Below are 22033 nucleotides of genomic sequence, written 5' to 3' on the forward strand. Positions count from 1 at the left end.
CATCCCTGCTGTGCATGAGCCCCTGTGTTTGACCACCAGCGCACCATAATCAGAGCATGCGATGCATCTCTGTCAGCCCAGCACTCGGGAGGTGGAAGCAGGAGGTCGCGCTGGGCTACCGAGCAAGTTTGGGGCCTGCCTGGAATATGTGAGACCATCTCAAAACGAGAAAAATTGCTGCCAATCTATGATTCTTATGTTCTCTGTAGTTTAATTTAAACTACATGTTATTTTAATAATTGAATACCTATGATGTTAATTGTTTAAATATCTTTTTTCTATACTACATTTGCCAGTCAGAGGCTGCTCTTATAAATAAAGGTTTATTGGAGCACAGCTGCACTCAGTCTGTTTACATGCTACTTACCACTGCTTTGGAGCTTCTGTGATAGCGTGTGTGACATATAAATCTCAAACATTTAGTGCCTAGTTATTTAATACTACTGCTAGCCTTATTATACATGATTCTGACTAAATAGGATTTTGGGTGGGTAAAATTCCCAAAATTGAAAATATAGGTTTTAAAATCACTATTTTAATGCAACTTTATTTCCACAAAAATAGGACTACTGAAGTAAAAACTAGTAGTTATCAGTAATAGTAACATTATGGTGAAGCTGTATGTCCCTGTACATCTAGTTGGTTTAGTCTTCGGAGATCTACATGGGATTCGTGCACAGTGACACAGAACCCCCATATCTTCAGTCTCTTTACAGTAGATTTAGGAATCAAACCTCAGAACGGATTCAGTAAAAGAGGATTGATAAAGAGGCTTATCTAGCACAGGCACTAGTGAAAAGCTAGGCAGACCCTTGATGCCTCAGGCTGTGATGAGTTAATAAGATTGACTCAGTTACCAACTGTGGGAGTGGCAACTTTGAATCCTTATGTATAGATAGATAGATAGATAGATAGATAGATAGATAGATAGATAGATAGATAGATAGATAGATAGATAGATAGATAGAGAAAAGCAGTTCATGCAGAGACTCCAAACTAGACACAGGTTCAGGTGACAGAATGTTTGTGTTTTACATGAAATGTTTCATTTCATCTTAGGTAACTGTTTCAATGGTCAAAGAAGGGAAAGGCTTCCTTCCTTCCTTCCTTCCTTCCTTCCTTCCTTCCTTCCTTCCTTCCTTCCTTCCTTCCTTCCTTCCTTCCCTCCCCCCTTCTCCCCCTCCCTCCCTCCCTCCCACCTACCTACCTACCTTCCTTCCTTCCTTCCTTCCTTCCTTCCTTCCTTCCTTCCTTCCTTCCCTCCCTCCCTCCCTCCCCCCCTCCCTCCCTCCCTCCCTCCCTCCCTCCTTCCTTCCTTCCTTCCCTCCCCCCTCCTCCCTTCCTTCCCTCCCTCCCTCCCTCCCTCCCTCCCTCCCTCCTTCCCTCCTTCCTTCCCTCCCTCCCTCCCTCCCTCCCTCCCTCCCTCCCTCCCTCCCTCCCTCCCTCCCTCCTTCCTTCCTTCCTTCCTTCCTTCCTTCCTTCCTTCCTTCCTTCCTTGTAGAACAGAAAAGAAACTCCTACTTCCCAGCCTCACACTTTCCAGAGTCGCCTCACCTGCAGACACTCTTGTGTTATGCGACTTTCCTACGCGCCATCCCCAGACTGCGCTGTGGAAACGGCCCTTTGCTATCCCTCAGGGTTATTGGGAGCGAGTTCTGTGTGGACAGTTGGATGTGGATGAGCAGAGCTGTTCTCATTTTCAGACTGTTCTTGAGATGCAACAGTGGTTTGGTTTTAGAAACTTAAACTTTATATATAATTATTTTTTAAATAGCTAATAACTTAAAGTTTGTGTTATCATTTCAGTGATAATATGTATCAGTCAGAGGCACAGACACACATGTGTTAACCTGCTCCATTCTCTATTCCATATGCCTCGTTTTGTTTTGGAAATCTTACTGATTTCCAACAAGTGATTCTTATCTTGGTGTGGGCATTGGTTTTGATAGGTCAGCCAAAGCATAAATAACAGATGGAAAAAATAGAAAACATTAAAAATTCTATGACCTTCAAAATGAGCTGCCAACACAGTAGAGATAGGGTGAAAGATAAGTGTCGATGATCAAAGCATAGAAGAATGATTAAAAAATCAGTCCTTTAAAAGAGAAATGAATCTGTTTAAAATGGTGACCGAGCAAAGCAGGCATGTGCCAGTAAAGGTATAAAAGTCGTCAAGAAGACATGAAAAGGGCTGGTGAGATGGCTCAGTGGGTAAGAGCACCCGATTGCTCTTCCAGACAGCTCTTCCGAAGGTCCGGAGTTCAAATCCCAGCAACCACATGGTGGCTCACAACCATCCCTAACGAGATCTGACTCCCTCTTCTGGAGTGTCTGAAGACAGCTACAGTGTACTTACATATAAATAAATAAATCTTAAAAAAAAAAAGAAGAAGACATGAAAAGCCCACAGCAGAGCTGGGAGCGTGGTTCAGCAGTAAAACACCTGCCTTTCATGTACAAAACCTGGGGTCCGTCCCTAGCCCAGAAAACAGAACAAACAAAAATGTTTATCATCATTAGTCATTAGAGAATTGCCAGTAAAAGCCAGAGTCAAATTACAGTAATAAATGTTGGCAAGGCTGTGTGCAGAAATAGGAGCTCTTCTGTACTTCTGGAAGGAATGTACTTATTCTACAGGGACTTTGGTAAGTCTGGCACTTCTGAGGCTAAATGCAGGGACTCTACAGCATAGCAATTCTACACCCGGGTATGTAGCCAAGAGAAATGAAAACTTATACATGTATGTTCATAGGAACCCAAATGCTCATCACATCTGCATGCCATTGAGTACTGCTTGACAATAAACAAGGTTGCAGTGCTGATGCACGCTGCGACTGGGATGAACCACAGAAACGTACAGTGTAAAGAGCCAGGCACCAGCGACCACACTCAGCCGGTGATTATAATGAGCTGAAAGGCCCAGGACAGGCAGGGGTGTGTGCCTTCAGCATCATCTCCTTACAACATGAAGCAAGTTAGTGCTGGTGGAAATGGCACCAAAGGGCACCAAAGGGCAAGGGCTTCATTTGGAGTTAACAGAATTATCCCAGAGTAAATGTTGTAATGGTGGTGTAACTCTGAATATAATAAAAATTGCTGAACTGTTGCTTTCAATACTTGGACTTCATGCTATGAATTATATTTCAATAAATTTGTGACCAAAAAAGGATTGAGACCTCAAAAAACTCAGGCCCACTTTATACCAATTATATTTAAAGTCAGAAGACAAAGTTCTGCGCTTCTGTTTTTGTGACCGTAAATAAGGTTTAGTCCATTGAACTGACTCCACATTGATGAGAGTGTAGGTGAGCATGCACCTGCTTGCCCCATGGGCAGGCCACTCCATACTTAGAACGAAGAAACGAAAGGGAGGTGCCTTTCTTCACGACTGCCACTTAGAGATAGGCACTGGGCACCTGTGAGTAGAGTTTTCCTCCCTGCTCTTGCTCAGTGCTGCTTATCCTCAGGTGTTCTGCACTCCGGGATTACCACAGCAAAATACGTTAGTCAAGCTTCTGTTGTGCACACAAAAACTCAATGTTTCCCAGGCTCATCATGTCATGTTGTGTAAATCGGCAATAGCAGTTTCTGTACCACCAGATTTCCTCGCAAGGTTTTCTCTATGGCTTCACTTTAAGTTATGAATATTAAAATAAAAATAATTTAAGGATATTTTTTTCTCAGACATCCAAAGGAGATCAATCGATTGGTCAATCGGTCTCTGTCTGTCTGTCTGTCTCTGTCTGCATGCCTACCTGTCTGCCTGCCTATCTACCTACCTTTATCAATCAATCAATCCATCTATCTATCCATCCATCCATCCACACACACATATATCTTCTAATCATGTTAGGAAATCATTTCATTATCAAAATAAATGAATGCATACCCAATCTATATCTTTGGCTTTTCCAACATAGGCTCCTTCAATAGGCTCCATTTGATTTCTGTCACATTTCCACAGCCCTAAAGAGAGTGAACCAGGCGTGTCTATCCCCACTGATAGCGCAGTCTCAGCTTTGCCTTGAGTATGCTTTACAGCCTACCTCATACTCTTCATTATTGAGGAAGAACTACAGCTGCCTCCTGTATGAAGAAAGGGGAAGGAATGTTTTCTTTGAGTTATAATGTCACCCCTGCACACACACACACACACACACACACACACACACACACACACACACAGACACACACACACACTCACACACACACACACACACACACACATACACACACACATACATTATTGCTGTTGTAGTTTATGTGCTTTGTACAATTTGTCCACTCTGTCTACCATTCCTCCTTGTTGATATATTCATTACACAAGACAAAAATCACTTATCTTCACCATCCTTGCCAACTGGATATTTACTGAATAATTGTCTACATTTCTTCTCCATTTAAGAGTTAGTGTGTAAGATGTTACAGTATATGTAGACAATGCATACTAACATATTACTATATACATACACCTCATGTATATACCATACCTCAGGGCTCTTGTTTATTCGGAGAGGGGGTTCATATAGTGTAGACAGCCAGCAGCCTGTATGACTGCTGAGGCCTGGCTGTCCACCCAGAATCAAGCAGGCCACTGCTGTAATTGTCATTTAGGAGCATGAGCTGGGGGCATGACCAGTGAGCATGTACAGCTGGAAGAGTGCGTGGTGAGCCTGGAGGTCCCCATGTCTTACCTGTGATTCTCTCTTGACAGTGCTCAACAGGCACCTTGGATTATATCTTAGAACGCTGTCAGTTGGCGCTGCAGAATGTCCTCAATGACTCAGACGATGGCGACGTCTCGTTGAAATCCTTTGATCCTGCAGTTTTGAAACAAGGAGAGGAAATCCATAATGAGGTGAGGCTCCTCAGGAAGCTGATGGGTCTGAGACTCACCCCTGCTTGCAATTTGAGATCTAATCTAAGAGATCCTAGTCAGAGGGGAGCGTAGATTGAGACTCATCCCTGCTTGCAGCTTCATGAGGGTCTAATACAGGAGATTTTAAGTCAGAGGAGAGGGCAGGTGATACCAGGAGGTATCAGGTGTGGGTGAGGTCATGTTTCTGGATTCACAGATGGCACTCTCTCAGTGTGTCTTTGCATGGTAAAAGGGACAAACAAGTATCAAGTGTGCCTTGAGGCCATTCATAAGAGTTCTGCCCTTGATATCCATTACCTCCCAAAGCGAGCTGTCACCTGATGGTCAGGACTTCATAAGAATCTGGGTTAAAGGTCACAAACATTCTGGCCATTGCTTTCTTTGAGATGGTTTCTACAGAAGGGAGATACACAATGGGCTGGCCGCATGACACCGGAAGGGGTTAAAATGTATTAAGTAGAACCTTGAGACAGGGAACAGACTTTCCTAACAGATGGGAAGCACCTTCCAAGTCTGTGAGTAGCGCTGCTCTAACTTCTGCAGGAAGGCACTGACTTTCCACCCACGGTTCTTTCCAATACAAACATCCTGGCAGAGCAACTGCAGTGTGAGCTGTCAGTGGCTTTCTTGGAACATACAGACCTGGGGAGCTACAAGGGACCTGGAGAGAATGATCGCCCACCTAGCAGTGATTTGTAAGACTAGCTGCTTTTCTGTAGTCTGTGAGTGCAGTGGGTCTACATGTTGAGGTCTGTGCACATTCTAAGCTTGCTGTTTTGTTAATACTCTCAATTTCTACCTTATATATTAACTATTTAGCTTTTTTCAACTTATTTTTTGCATAAGTAAATGAGTTTCTTAAAAAAGAAACGTTGTACTTAAGTGACATCCTCTATAGCTAGCCAGAATAAATGTAAAATAGATATCCTGGTTAGGGTGTAGCTTGAGCATATATGACCTCAAAGTCAGCACCCACAGTGACACACTTCCTCTAACAGGGCCACACCTACTCCAACAAGGCCACGCCTCCTAATAGTGCGACTCTATAGCCAAGCATTCAAACACATGAATCTATGGGGCCAAACATATCCAAACCACCACAGTAGATAACTATATTCAGTGAAGACAGAACGGTCCTCGGATTCATCTGTGGGCACCCTTATTGAGAGAATACGCGAAGCCTGCACCCTTTCCTTCATGCTAATAAGACTTGCAACTTCATCAGTGTAAAAGAAATGTTGTGTTTTATACTTCGAATGAATGGATTTCACTATTGGTGAATTAATAATGACATAAGGGAGAGGGTAAGATCAACAAGTGGTAAAGGATGGTTAAAATGTGCCTGCAATCTCAGACTTCCTCATAATGGGAACTGGTGGGAAACCTGGACTGTGATGGCATTCTGCTCATGCTATCAAGTGATGGTCCTATCAAGAGGTGGTGCTGGGCCCTCTTCTGGTTGCATTAGGGTGTTCTAGTGTAGGGAGCCTCCAGGAAACAAGAAACACAAAACACTGGCAAATTAGGTGATATGCTGATGTTGCTAAGTACTATAGAGAATAAACAGGCCAGCAGATGGCAAGAAGCAGAGAACATCCTGCTGGAAAGAAGCAGAAAAGGTGAGCGACATCAGGGTTTGGGGCGATTTCAAGCAGAAGGAGCAACCACTACAAATGCCACAGGGCACAGAATGCTTAGTGTCCACCAAACAGTTTATCAGCAGTGTGAGTGAGGGGATGGGGCTCCCAGTTGTAGACCGTGAGGTCACAACGAAAGTGTTAGAGTCTGGGGAGTAGCAGCCTGCCTGTTACTGTGAGGGAAATGGGGTCCTCGGAGGATTCTGAGCAGATGAGGAAACGGCATCTTCACCCACAGACGTAAGATACCTTACAGTAGCTTTTAAAAAGTCTTTCAGTATCTTGTGAGCTGTTCTACACCGGGCGAAACAGGATCAGAATCCCTAGAACCAAAGGCAAAAAGACTTGGCCTTTTAGAGAGTAATGGCCACCTGATGCTAGAGCTGAAGCCGGGGCCAGTTTTCCGTCCTTCCCTTGCTGTGTTTAGTAAGCATCTCCACTGGAGATGTTGCTTAGATGCTGCTGCTTCAAGCTACGCTCCTATGGACCCAGAGACACCCCACCCCCACCCCCCAGAACAGTCCCGTTCATTCTCTGTCTTAGTGCGGAATTCCCCTCCCCTCCCCTCCCCTCCCCTCCCCTCCCCTCCCCTCCCCTCCCCTCCCCTCCCCTCCCCTCCCCTCCCCTCCCCTCCCCTCCCCTCCCCTCCCCTCCCCTCCCCTCCCCTCCCCTCCCCTCCCCTCCCCTCCCCTCCCCTCCCCTCCCTGGAACTCACTCTGTAGACCAGGCTGGCCTCAAACTCAGAAATCCGCCTGCCTCTGCCTCCCAAGTGCTGGGATTAAAGGCGTGCACTACCACTGCCTAGTGCAGAATTTCTAATGCAGGTATTTAGTTACTTTTCTGAAAGAATTCATGGCACAGCAGAATACTGCCATCAGAATTCATCTGCTGCAGAATCAAATGGGCCTTTTGACTTTGTCTGTGTCAGGAAGGTAGGGCATCCCTTTCGGGTTAGCCTGGGGGTGGTCGGATATAGATCTTATATCCAAATAGCCACATACCTATCTGGGTCAGCACCTCCTCAGCTCCCTTTCTCCGGGGTCATCTTGCTGTCAAGGTTAAGCTGGTGCGTCTGCTCATTAGGAATCTGTCCTCCTGCTAGCTGGCCTGGGATGGGGTGTTGGTTTACTCACAGAGTATTCTTAGTAGTTATCTGCTTTCTTGTTTGTTGTCTTCCTTCAAGGCCATGTGCCTTTGCTGGTCTAATTATAACGAAGCACTTTGAATACTTTGAAGCCATCTGCATTTAGGAATGCATTTTCTAGCAACATGGGAACTTTAGTCGTAAGAAGCAGGTGGCTTTGTGATAGCCCCTCCTTAAGATGCAGAGAAAAGATATCAATTAACTTATAAGCCATGTCCTCCTCCATGTTATTATGTGCATTGTGAACTTAATCTCCAGCAAGTTTCTCCTGGAAGCGGCAGAGTGGGCCGCAGGTTTGGCTCTGAGGTTCTTCTTCTCCTACGTCTCTCCAGGGCTGCTCCGGAGTGGCCTCCTCGGCCTGTGCAGCTGGAGCGGAGCACTGCCCTGCTCTAGTGCCCTCGGTGCTGAATTATAAAAAGGCACGTAGTGTGGTGAGACGCATGTCCCTTAGGACTTGTGCACAGCCCCCTGAGCAAACCCGGTGCTGACCTGGGGCCAATCAAGAGTCCAGGCAAACATGGCAGAGAGAAGGCAGGCACTGCTTGCTTGCTTGCTTGCTTACTTATAGGAGTGATACCAATGTGGTCATAATGGTTTTGAAATATGATTTTGTAGTGTTTCTTCTTTTCATCATCTTTTTTTTCCAGATAGATGCTTGCTATGTAGGTCAGGCTAGACCCAGACTCAAAATCTTCTGTTTGAGCCACCTGAGCACTGCAACCACAGATAAGCCCCGCCATCCCGGGCTGATCTTCAGTCTTTGCTCCACAAGCCCCGAGTGCTCAATGCCTGAATCTCAGGCAGGCAGATGCAGCCCATTTCTTTCCCTTCATATAGTCTGTTGGTGTTTCTGAGGGACAACTAACCCAGAGTCACCTCTTTTGGCTTTTCTGTGGAGAAGGCAGGTGCAAGTGCTCAGGTTGCGGCAGGATGTTGTAGCTGTGAACCGGAAGCCACCGTACAGTTGCTTTCGTGGTTCTCTGAAGATCCAGAAGGTCTTTGATGGTCAGTAGGACCTCAGGCCTCCGTCCACCTTCTCCACGTGGGCTTTCATTTGACTCTGATGGTGGGGTAACAGTTTTCATTGTGCATGTGAGAATTCGCGCATAAGCAGAAGACTGCCAAGACCCTCAGGGAGTTCTTACCTTTGGGGACACATGTCGCCTGTGGAACTTTTCTGTCTCCTGTCTGCATTTTGGTTTCCTGATGAATTCTGTCTTTTCTTTCTGCTCTGCTTGGTCTCAGCTTCCTCTGTAGGTTTTGTTGTCTAGAGAAAGGACAGAAGCCCTACTTCTCACACACATGCTTGGGACTTTTTAGGTCACTCGGTATGCCACACTTTAATTTGTTTTTGTTTTAGGGCTTCAATAATAGGACCCAGCTCCTTGATTTTTGTGCAAACCTACTTTGTAGCTTTCCTGTCCCCAGTGTTTGAGGGGGAAATTCTTTTAGTAATGAGGAAGGTAGTGAAGGTGGCAAACTCTCGATCTCCCACCCCTGGCACTGAAGTAAAAGGGTCAGGCCATACCATTGAGGTAGGATCTAGTGTCCCCAGAAATGTGTCATCCCTTTGACCTTACTTACCAGACAGCTTCTGCCTGTCTCAAGTCCCAGTTCCAAGCTCCTTGACTGACACGGAAGGGCGAAAGGCTGTGAGCCAGCAGGGATGGAAAACCCTTTCTCCTCAGAAAACTCTCCAGGCCTGTGAGATGCTTACAGACAGTAAGTCCTCGGACTTGTGGTCTTCTCTAGCTAATATTCTTCGTCCCTGGCAGGAATCTGACGTATACCAGGCAGTTCCTTATTAACGCATCTATACCTCAGCACAAACCAATATGGCTGTTGCATGAGTAGCCCTGTCTCACAGCTGGCCTAGGTCTTCTGTAACCCAGCCCGCTTCCCACTGACCTCAGAACCCTACCTCTTACACTTCTGTTTCTCAAACTGGTTTTTGTTGATGGAAACAGTGCTATTTTTTTTCTTTTTTCTTTTTTTGTGCTTTACGTTCATTTTTATTCGTTTACAGAGACTTAGGTTTCATTAAGGGATTTCTCAAACTGAATTTTCTTTTGTTGTTTCTCTCCCACAACTCCCCACCTGTGCCCCCTCCTACGCCCTTCATTGCTTCCCACCGTCACCTCCAGTTTGAGTCAGGGTCTAGCTGTACGGTCTAGGCTGGCCTTGTTAGCCCCCTCCCTCAGCCTAAGAAGGGAGGGCACTGCTATGCCTTCTTCTTTCACCACCATCTCATCATCATCATCATTGACTGTTTCCAGTTAGCATTCACAATAAAGGCTTCCGTTGAGAGATTTCATGTGTGAGTTTCAGTACACTTTGTTATTTGACCATTAACTGACCTCCGCTGTCCTCCCCGCCTGCCTTGGTCTGTTCCAATCATCTTCTCGGATCACCCTGGCTCCCACACTGAGCACATCGCCCTGGCTCCCACACTGAGCAGACCCCTTGCCCTGTCTTCTGCCATGCTTCCATTAGGATCTCTTCCTCTGTTTCACAGTCTCTCACATTTCTAGTCATGTGCATATGTATGTATGTAGGCATGCATGCACAAATAAACATATAATGCACATTTTTATCTACATTCTGCTGTGTATTTGTCTAGCTTATTTTGTTTAACATAATGATCTCTAGTTCCATTATTTTCCTGAAAATGCATGATTACAGTCTTGTTTCCAGCTGAGTAAACTCCCACTGTGTCTATATACCTCACTTTCTTTATCCATTCTTATAGGTTTAATTCAGCCAATTCAAGCTGAATTGAGAGTCAAAAGGCGGGTGTATTTGGGAGCAGCTTTTGGGCGAGTAACTAAGAAACTAGGACAGGGAAATCATCATGCAGACAGGGAGATGGGTGGAGTGGGGAAGGAGAGAGAGCAGCACATACACACGGGGAGGGGGAGGGGGCAGGCGGACGCCAAATGTTGGGGTTATATAGGGAAGAGTGTCTTGGGGAAGGGAAGCCCAGCCCCGGTGCAGGGTATAGCAACCATGCCTTGTAACAGGACTGACAGATGCTGGGAGAACCTATAGGCCAGGTCCACTTTGATATGTTATATAGGCATCTGAGCGTCACGTCCAGGATCTGAAACTCAACACGTTCATCTGTTGATAGACATTAACGTCAAGACTGGTTCCAGATCTTTACTGCTGTGACTAGTGTAGCTTTAAACATAGATGTGCAGGCAGGTATCTCTATAGTGTGATGACTTAGAGTCCTATACACAGGTAGAGGAGTGGTGTATCTGCATCCTATGGTATTCTGGTTTGGTTTTGGAGCGGTCTCCACATTGATTCTTTAATGACTGCACCCATTTATGTTCCCCCCACGATAGGGTCCTTGTTGCCCCACATCCATGTATTGTCATTTATTTTCTTGATAACTGGGCTGCAGTGGACTTTCCAGGTGGCTTTAATTTGCACTTCGCTAATGGCTAAGGATGGTGAGTACTTTTTCAAGTATTTATTGGCCACTTGTATGTCTCCCTTTGAGAACTGTCTGTTCAGGCCGTCCCATTTATTGACTGGATGAGTTGAGTTTTCTGGCATTTAGTTTTGGAATCTTTTGCAATCTAGGTGGCAACCTCCTGTTGGTTGTATATGTGGCAAATATTGTCTTCCTGTTCTGTGGGTTGACTCTTTAATTTGATGGTTGGTTTTGTCTCTGCACAAAAGCTTTTTAACTTCATTGATAATCCTTAGGGCTATTTTCTGTGCTTTTCAGGTCTTTTCCAGAAAGTCCTTGCCTATGTCTGTATTCTGAAGTGTTTTGCCTTTCTTGGTATTTCAAGTCTTTATTTAGGTCTTTGGTCCACTTTGAATTGACTTTTCTTTATGGTGAAAAGTATGTCTTACTTCATTCTTGCCCATGTGGATACCCAGTTTCCCCGGTGGCACCATTATTGAGGATGTCATTTTTTCAGTCTGTCTTCCTTACATCTTTGTAAGGCATTAGATGGCCCAGTTATGTGGGTTTATTTCTGGGTGCTGTGTTAAGTTCCCCCGTCAGTGGGTCTGGTTTTGTGTCACTGCCAGGTTTTGTCACTGTGGCTTTGTAGTATGCTCTGAGTATATGTTGTAGCACGGGAGCATTGCTCAGCCTCTTCCCCATCGCTCTGGCTATTTGGAGTATTTTAAGCTTCTGTGTGAGTTTCAGAAGCTTTTTTCTTCTAGTTCTGTGAGCAGTGTCACTTGACTGGTTGTGGGAATTGTGGGAATTCATAGATCACTCTTTGTAATATTCCTGTTTTCACCATACCCTGTCAGTCCCTGAGCATCGCTGGGGAAGCTGCCCATCATCTGGGGTTTCCAATTTTTCAGCAGTTCTTATTTCATCGTAGAGTCTTTTACTCCTCTGATGAGGACGGAGGATAAGTTATTATGAGTGGCGCTTCCCCGTCTTTCTTTCCTGGCAATTTAGAAGTGTGTGGAAGGACTGCCAATCTCTGTGTGCTGGTTTTATGTCTTTCCACAAGGCAGAAAGCAGCTATCGGATAGAAGACTTTTCTAAGGAATCTTTTTGGCCTCTCATGTTTAGGGTCATGTTATCTGTAAACAGAGATCATTTGACTTTTTTTCCTATTTGCATTTCCTTTCTTTCTTTCTCTTGCCATATTTCTTTAGTTAATATTTGGAGCGCTATACTGAGTAACAGTGTAAGTGTGGGGAGCCTTGTGTCATTCCTGGTTTTAGAGGATTTAATGGAATATTGGCTTGGAATATTGTTTACCATTGATAGCATTTATTATGCAAAGATATGTTCCTTCTGTTTGTAGTTTGTTCAGGGATTGCATAATGAAGGGGCATAGATTTGTTAAAAGCCTCTTTTGCATCTCCTGGTGGCCCTGTGTTCTCTGCCCCTACATAATATATGTGCTTTATTGCATCTGTATTTGATGCGGAACCATCCTTGCATGCCTGGAATGGAACCAATTTGGCCGTGGGTCATGTTCTATGACTGCAAGGATTTGATTGTGTCCAAATTCACCAGTGAGTTCAGTCCGGTGCCTTTCTTTGCTGTTCTCTGGTTTGGGGATTGTGGTGAAACTGGCTTTGTTCACTGTGTTGGGTAGCTTCTGTCCCTTTCTGTTGTATGAATCAGTCTGAGGGACACTGATATTAGCTCTTCCTTAAGAGTTTAGTGGAATTTGCCAATGACTTCATCTGGTTCTGGGCTTTTCTTTGTTTGAAGAGTTTTTTTTTGTTGTTTTTTGTCTCCTTCCACCATGTGCGTTCTGGGGCTCCCCCGCAGTTTCATGGGCTGAACAATGAGTGAGATGTCTGAGGAGGAATCCTCTTTTATTTGTCATCACGGCCAGGCCCTGCCTTTGCTTTCTTGTCCTATGGCAGAGTCCTCCATGGCCCTCTTCTCGTTTCCAGGCTCTCCATAGAAGTGCAGTCCCGGGCCCTAATAGGTTGACGGGCTTACTGCACACAGTAGTCTTTTTATTCCTTCTATACTAGGGTGGCTGAGGCTTCCATGTTTTGTCCTCTTCTGCAGAAAGGGTTAAGGAGGTGTTGGAAATCAACTCCCCTCCCCCTACAGTCAGGCTTGAGGACAACAGGCTGTCCGACAGTTGACCGCTTTCCTGTGCATCCCTGTAAAAGGCGCTTCCGTTTCTCTTATAGTAAACCTGCTGCTAACTGGATCTCCACTGCTGTTGAACTGTGGCCATAATCATCCTCCTCTCAAAGCTCTCGGGTTTGCCTTCTGCTAACCACTGCCTCTTAATGCCACGGAGAGAGGTTTAGCAACTGTCTTAATGTCGCCCACATTCCTGTTTTGTTTTGTTTAAACAGCTTTAGCCGAAATCAGTTCTACACATCAAACAAACATTGATTTAGCGTAAACCGAAACTTTTCCATGAGACTAGGTCTTCTCCAGTTTCTTACTTGAGCCGTTTTCACCGTTGCTAATCTTCGCAAGTTGCTTTTTGTTTGCCTCCTGGAAGTTCATTGTGAAGAAACAAATGGAAGTCTTCTGTGCTCACAGGACATGATGACAGCAGCCCAGCTCAGCGTGGAACTCAATCACTCTGTAAAGCAGACACCACAGCATGGTGCTGGGCTCGCTGGACACTTCTTTGGAGGGCAGAAGTGAAAAGGAGCTTGGGGTGGAATGGAGTTATACTTTGATGCTCTGGTTTGGTTCAAGTGGAAGACAAGCCATCGAAGACTTATCTGTAAAGTGTTGGTCAGATCGGTATGCATTGAGATTGTTGCCATTGAAATGATCAGACAACGAAACCTGCACTAGCTTGACCAGAGAGGCTTTGCGATAGATAGATCATGCAGTCAGTAACTATCTCCTGAACCTGACGACGACGACGACGACGACGACGACGACGACGACGACAACGACGACTTCTTCTTCTTCTTCTTCTTCTTCTTCTTCTTCTTCTTCTTCTTCTTCTTCTTCTTCTTCTTCTTCTTCTTCTTCTTTCTTCTTTCTTCTTTCTTCTTTCTTCTTTCTTCTTTCTTCTTTCTTCTTCTTTCTTCTTCTTTCTTCTTCTTTCTTCTTTCTTCTTCTTTCTTCTTTCTTCTTTCTTCTTCTTTCTTCTTCTTCTTTCTTCTTTCTTCTTTCTTCTTCTTCTTTCTTCTTTCTTCTTCTTCTTCTTTCTTCTTCTTTCTTCTTCTTTCTTCTTCTTTCTTCTTCTTCTTTCTTCTTCTTCTTTCTTCTTCTTCTTCTTTCTTCTTCTTCTTCTTCTTCTTCTTCTTCTTCTTCTTCTTCTTTCTTCTTCTTTCTTCTTCTTCCTTCTTTCTTCTTCTTTCTTCTTCTTTCTTCTTCTTCTTCTTCACAAATATTGTTCACTTGACATTTAGCAAATTAACGAAGCTGCTCAGACCAGGTTGGGCATAGGAAATGGCCTGAGAAAATAGGGGTTCGTGAGATATTTTCATGGTTATGTAAATGTCATACATCTTAACTATGGCAGTTGTTACTATGGAAAGTTTTACATATATTTTGTCCATGTATAAACTCGTCAACTTATGTGCTTAATCTAAATGTATTTTTAAAATTATTTATTTATTTACATCCCCAGTGCTGCCCCTAGGTACCCTTCTCACAGAGTTCTTTCCCCTCTACCTCCCATTTCCCCTCCCCTTGGCCTGTGAGAGGGTAGCCACTCTCCTCTATCCCCTCAGACCTGCCTTTATCTTCTCATCTCATGTCCTGCCATTTTGGCTCCAGTCTGACAGCAAGATGTCTTCAGGCTCCTTCTTTTCTAGTCTCAGGGCTTCTATTCTTGTGAAACCCAGAAATGGGAAGGGATGTTTGGCTGCACCCTGGGTTCCTACTGTTATTAGTATGGTAGGGGTAGCTCTGCCTGTATGACAGGACTGAGCCTGGAGAAGGCATTCTGTGGGTAGTGTTGTGATTGGCCCTTACTGCGTCACCAGCTGAGAACCTTAATGGCTGTGTAGGATCCTCTATAACTAATTACATATTGTGTGCTTATGTGGCTAAGATGATCACCACTTCTCCCATCCCTTGGGTAAGTTCTTTATTTCCAGTGTCAATGTCATGGCCTTCTTAGCTTTTCCTGAGGGTGTTTAATTACTCATTATGACTTGCCATTGCACATAGTGAGTGGATGCTGCCTATACTTCAGGATCTGAGTATTTGTTCCACGTGCCTAAAAGATTTAGCCTGACCTGGATTGCCATCCTAGCAGGCCCTCAACTCTGAGACTTCCATTTTCTTGGCTTTCAGAATGCTCTGGAGATCCCAGGGTGTGCTGGGAGCTGCTTAGGTCAAGCTTTTCTCGCCTGCCTCTCTCACCCTCTGACGATTAAGTTGCCAAAGGAGACTTGAGCGGGGAAGCCATTGTCCTTGTTGGTCTATCACAAGGACATTATAACCGCCACCTTCTTGTTCTGCTCCACAGGTGGAGTTTGAGTGGCTGAGGCAGTTCTGGTTTCAAGGCAATCGATACAAACTTTGCACCGATTGGTGGTGTGAGCCCATGACTCACCTGGAGGGGCTGTGGAAGAAGATGGAGAGCATGGTAAGTGCGTGAGGTCTGAGCACGTCCTCTGGGGCACCACACTGTGCTGATCCTAAGCCGTCTGATTTCCACAGGCAAATGTATACGTCGTCCAAGTAAACGCCCGTGCTAGGTTATAATGGGAGCAGCCTGCAATTCTGTTTCAGGAAACATTTCTGATATTCTTCACAGAGGGCGCCCTGCTAGACATGAGCCGGGACACAGCGTGCGGACAGGTTAATAGCAGCACCCAGCATTCACTTGTGGTTTTATGTTCCAGCCACCATTCAAAGGGTTTTCCTTATCAAGATTATAAATCCTTGCAACAATTGATGTGGACAGCATGGTGAGCCCTAACTTATAAATGTGAAAGCTTAGGTATAGAGAAGCTAGATACTCATCCAGGGCCACTAAATAGATGGCTGAGATGAGAGGCCAGGCTGCAGAGCACACCTGATTTTACTCACCATAGCCTAGAGGTTTAGCAAAGAGAGAAATGTGGATGTCCCTATGTATCACTATGGCTAAAATAAAACCATGTTGTGGGGCCTAAAAAAAAAAAAAGAAAAGAAAAGTCATGGTCTGGCAAGATGGGGCAGAGTTGTAAAGACGGCTGTTACCATCCTTGGTGACCTGGGTTTTATGCCTGGGACCAGCAAGGCTTAATGAGGGACAAGCGATAGACAAGCAAGGACTCCATGGAAGGAGAAAATGGACTCTCAGTGTCTCCTCTCCTCTCTACGCATGCACACCGTTCAGATCAGTATCAGGGTCAGGTCACTACCGCTGACTGCTAGGAAGGTGCTGGTCTCGTTGGAGGACCATGAGGAGACGAGAGGATGAGGTGGGCTGTCTGGGGGGAAATCCTGGGTCTTGGAACTGTAGAAACAAGGTCAGAAGGCAGAGCACGTAGGTGTGTGGGACCTGGACATGCCAGCAAGCTGGCAGGTGGAAGCCACTTGATGAGCCTCGGCTTGGATAACCATAGCATCAGCAAATGCCTGCGTGCTGTTTTTATGGTTCCTTTATGATTCCTAAAGATTTTATGAGTGCTGAGAATGTTTAATGTTCATGAGTACTGTTCATGGTGACTCCATGTGATAGGTATGACTTTTGTCTCACTTTTACTCTCAGGAGATAGGAGCCCAAAGGCCTTATATAACTTTCCCAAGGTCACCAGCTACTAGGTGGGAGAACTGGGATTTGAACTCTAGAAGGCCTGCTCTAGGCTTCTTGCCCTTTTCGGCTCACTGATCTGCCTCCAAAGGCTTGGCTTTGGAATGTAGAGGAAAGGCGATAAAAGCCTGCTGACCTCTGGAGAGTGCCACTTCACAGCGTTTGAAGGGTGCAGAGAGCAGTGACTCATCTGCAGGGTGCACAGTGGTCACCAGTCCCCACCAGTAATGTTTCTCCGGCAGCTTCTTGGACCTATAGTTGATACACAGGAAGCTACACAAGCATAAAATATACAGTTTGATGAGTTGAGAAATAAATGTATACCTGTGGAGCTATCATCCTTGCCCACACTGAGACCAGTCTGTCACCTCCACTTTGGCCAGCCAACTTAGTGTTATTGTTTTGATGAAGATGCTAACATAATATCTTCAGTAATCCCTGTCTTATGAAAATATCAAGTCGCAAGTTTGAAGGCCTGAGCTTAAGAGCGTGCATCAGAATGCACACCTCTGAACTCATTCCGACTTGCCTTTGAGGGGATCAGCATCTAGGAAGGGGACACCACTGCCCTCCTAGAATAACCCCAGAGGCAGAGTTCCCCAAACCCTGGGTTAGTACAGAGCACTGTGTAGCCAACTTGGAGATGCTGAAGTTTCCCTCTCTGCCTGACTAGCTCTGTTCCTGAGCCAAGCCTGCGGAGGAAATGCTGGTTTTATAGGGTGTGTACAACTGTGCTTGTGTGAACTTTTGATTTTTGTTATGTTTTACATAGGCACTTAGGATCCTGCTTGCCGAGGCCTAATTGTTAGATGTCAACCTGACATTGAAGTCATAATCTTACCAAGCTGTAAACTAGGACTTAGAAATAAGTAAGAAAAGAACTCCATAATTCTGTAAAATAAATTGTTTAGTCATTTATTTTTTATTTTAAGTACATTGGTACTTTGTCTCCATGTATTTGTGTGAGGGTGTCTGATCTGGAACTGAAGTTACAGACAGTTGTGAGCTGCCGTGTGGGTGCTGGGAATTGAACCTGGGTCCCCTGGAATAGCAGCCAGTGCTTTTTAACTGCTAAGCTATCTCTCCAGCCATAAAACAGTTTTTATTTTAGAAGTATTTGATTTAGGAGTATTCCACCCTGCCAACAAGTGCAATGTTTAGTATTGTGATCACACAGCGAAGTTCATCACTAATTCACTGGAAAGATATCTGACTATGGCTGTGTGCCAGTCTCAGTCCATGAGTGCACACATTCGCTAGGAGTGGCAGTTAGTTAGAGGAAGAACCTTCTTTTTATTATATTTTATACTGAAAAAAAAAGAAACAAAGGAAGAAAGGAAGGAAGGAAGGAAGAAAAGAAAAGAAAAGAAAAAGAAAAGAAGAAAGGAAGAAAGAGAGAGAGAGAGAGAGAGAGAGAGAGAGAGAGAGAGAGAGAGAGAGAGAGAGAGAGAGATCCAAAACAAAACAGTAAACTAAAGGAGCAGCAATCTGGAGAATTTTCCAGAGCTCTGTTCTTTACTGAGAAAAAAAGAAAAAAAGAAATCAATGTTTCAGTGTCTCCCTTGCATACCACAGTTGGATCATTATCAGCAGAGTGAAGGATTGGGCCAAGATAAAAGGGATGTTTCTTCTAAATTAAGTTGAAGCATTGCTTTAGGCCTTTAAAAAAAAAGATTTCTAATAAACTCATGATAAATTATTTTTGCTATTGAAAGAGACGGCGGAGAATCATCTTTGGAAAAGTCCCCTGCTCTGTGGCTCTTAGTGCCGTGCCATGTGGTATTTGGTTATTAAGGTTGGATAGGCATTGGCTGGTGCGGCTGGCTCTGTCAGCCTTGTTCCTGCTCTCTGGTTTAACTTGTAAGCAGTAGGGGGCAGTGTTGAGCTGCCAGTTGGAGGTCCCAAGATGCTGTCCTTCAGGAAAATGCATATAAATGTCCCATTAACTGCCAGGAATTACCCCTGTTGCTTCAAGTTAGCTGTAATCTTCAAGATTCCATAACACGGGAAATCAGTTGTGGGTTCACAGATTCAACAGCAATTTTACTTCAAAAATGCAGCGTTTGGTGCGCGTTTAGATTCTGTGAAAGTCAGCTAATCAAAAGGGCATTTCTTGATTGTTCAAACTTTTCTTCCATGAAATATATTGCTCCAAATTATTATGACTTTAGACAAGTGATTCCTTGTTATCTTTTTGCGTTTTTGAGTTAATGGGGTCCTGTGCGTGTTGTGAAAAGGTGTCTTTGATCAGTGCACCTTCGTCTGCTCTGTAGCACACGCCTGTCCTTTTCAATAAGACCTTGGGCAGTGCACGTATTGGGGTTTTTTTTGCCTATGTGTTAAGCAGTCTTTGATGGCTCTTGTACCAGGGAAGAGGTGTGTGCTGTAGTTTCTGTCTGTCTTCCCGTCCTTTCTGTCGTGCGGTTGGGAGGGGTTGCCTCCAGAAGCCTACAGGAGAATGGAAAATGAATTTTGAAATAGCTGTTCCCCCATTAGTGGTAATTGCTGCACATGTCATAACCAGCCACATATTTCAGAAAGTTTAGTCAGCTGTACATAAACTCCCGGGCCTCTGTTCCCCACTCCCTGTCCCAGCAAGCATGCCCTGGCACACTGCTTATTCTTACTGCTTCTCTCCCGGAGGACGGTGTGTGTGCTTGCTCTTGTGATGTAAATGTTAGGCCCTTATATTTGAATGACATTCTGATAAAACATCACCTCTCCGCTGAATATTACTTGGTGAATTTATTGAGCATTGAGCCCGGAGCAGCCTGACCCTTTGCACCACAGTCAAGCCTTTCTTGCCTTCTTTGCTCTCCACTCAAGAAGCATTCTAACACTTGAGTACCAGTCACATATTTGTATTTTATTATTTTTTCAGCCAACCCACTGCCTCTCATCCAAGATTATTATGTTAGGAGGAGGCACTTCGGGATAGGAGAGTTAGCATTTGAAAGAAACCGTGCAAGCTTTTCTTGCTGGCTAAAGAGGAGTATGAAAAGCTCACATCCCCTGTGAGGCGACGCCGTCTCGCCATGGCCTGAGATCCAGTGGATAGGCCGTTTGTCTCCCAGGGGTTGGTATCGCTCTTTGCAAAACTGACATTTATCTTACCTATAAAAATGTTTTAACACTATCAAATTCGCGGCGAGACCGAGAAGAATGCCGGGGCTGAAATCCTCTAAATTGATGGCATTTACTCATTTCCTTTTGACCTTAAAAACCTCTGTTTTGTACAATGCAGAGGAATTATTCCGGGGAGCTTCCCGAGGAACGCCCTGAGAAGAGCTGGTGGTTTATGTACTGCGGGGTCTTTTTTTTCATGCTCTCCATTGCTGTTGCTTTTCCTTGGGTGGGGGGGGAGGGGGTGTGGCTCCTGCTTATCCTCCCTGTGCGTTGGACCATTTCCTGTCCCAACAGTCCCTGGGTTACAGTAGCAGCCTGTGCATGGCCATTGGCCTTAATAACCTTTGCCAACCGTAGTGGGTGCAAGCCAAGGCTGGATTATCTTAATGTATCCGTTTTGAATCAGAGTAAAATACAACATATAATTACGTTAGGTAAGCTATAGGCTACATTTAATTTACCCATTTATGTTAAAATTTGGCCCAGGAGAGCAGAGAGATGTGGCAAATGAGTGGGTGTTTCATTTCATAACATAACCAGGTCCTTGTTGTTAAAGTTTAACAGAGAAATGTTCATCAGAATGTAAAGGCGTCCCTGACAAGTTATTTATAATAGTTTAATTCCAGGTGAGTCACGCGTCTCTGCTTGTCACTGTGGTCTGCATAAATCATGAGGAAGCTTGCTGTGGAGGCAGCCTGCTGCTGCAGGGACGGGTCCTCAGCCTGTGGCTCCCACAGTTGCAGGGAATGAGCGAGCCAAAGAGCAGTTTTGTTTATTTGTTTAGGGAAAGGTTAATGAAGCTGTCACTGTAGCTGTGGATAAAGTTCTTTATAGTGAACATAAGAACAAGGCTGCTTCCTATGTGCTGAAATATATATCAAACATAATGGTATTTAGATAATAGCGCAAGTAAATTCATATTAAAATTCTTCCTAAATTAAAGATTTTAGGGGGCCTGAAAGATATAACAATAAAATATTAATAAATATTTCAGGCTCATATTAATGGTAAATCACCCAGATACAGTATGTATATTTATACATGTATATGTTTATCTTTCCCCATAAGTATTCCTGGGAATACTAAATTACATGTACTAACAATGTACTAACGTACCTTGCCTCCCATTTCACCCTGTTTTCATTTTCATCCTTAGTTGTGTGTGTTGTCTATGTGTAGATATGTACACAGGAATGCAGGTTGTCTATGTGTGGATATGTACACAGGAATGCAGGTGGCTTTGGAGGCCAGAGGCTTCCGGTCCCCCAGAGCTGGAGTTAGAGGTGGTAGTGAGCCAACCAGCATGGGTGCTGAGACTTGAACCTGGGTCCTTTGCAAGAGCCCGGCAAGCTCTTAACCACTGAGCCATCTCTCCAACCCTAGGGTCAGTATTTCTAATTTAGGAGCAGAGTATATTTTAGTAATTTAAGATGTGGAATGAAATGTCTGGTGGCTTTCAATTAAGATTTAAATTCCCTTCTCCCTCTTTTGACTGGGACATTGCTGAGTGGCTCAAGATAAGCCCAGATTGGAAGCAGGTTAAACAGTTCGAAGCACCCAATAATTCAAAGTCTGGAACACAGTATTTTAGGGCCATTTTGTTTGTCTTTGGAAATTGGGAAAAGCTACAACCCCTGCCTTACATTTTTAGTGATCCTCAAGGCACTCGCTTGGCTCTTTGGACCCACCCCTCAAGTCCAGTTTCCCACAGCAGTGTTGTTCTGAAAGCAAAAATACCTCGAGAGGGAGGTGACCGAATGTGTAATTTAACATTGAACTTCTTTCTAAAGTGATTTGAGTTTTTCTTGATAGATTTTTGAGGTTCTCTTGGAACAACCCCTGCCCCGCAGCTGCTACAGACTTAGTAATGATTTTTTTTTAAGTGTGTGTACCCTGTCCTTTTCAGGGGCGGGGGGATAATACAATTCCAAGAGAATTGAGACTTAAGCCTCCCAAGCCGAGTGTGCATGGGAAGCACAAAGCCGGTGTTTGTGATTCTCTTTGAAGTGTTTTGCAACTGGATAAGGAAAAATTTAGAAAGCGGCTGATAGTGTTCAGGGTAAATACT

At 44.6% G+C, this 22033-nt stretch overlaps 1 protein-coding gene across 1 annotated transcript in view; it reads left to right on the forward strand.

Moving 5' to 3' along the window:
- The window catches only part of Fto (fat mass and obesity associated), a 355067-nt gene that overhangs the window by 156228 nt on the left and 176806 nt on the right, over positions 1-22033 (forward strand). The window contains exons 6-7 of the mRNA NM_011936.2: positions 4715-4858; positions 15565-15684. Of these exons, the coding sequence (NP_036066.2) occupies positions 4715-4858; positions 15565-15684 (264 nt within the window). The remainder of the gene's footprint in view (positions 1-4714; positions 4859-15564; positions 15685-22033) is intronic.

This window comes from Mus musculus, chromosome 8 (assembly GCF_000001635.26).
Source record: "Mus musculus strain C57BL/6J chromosome 8, GRCm38.p6 C57BL/6J".
NCBI classification, from domain to species: Eukaryota; Metazoa; Chordata; class Mammalia; order Rodentia; family Muridae; genus Mus; species Mus musculus.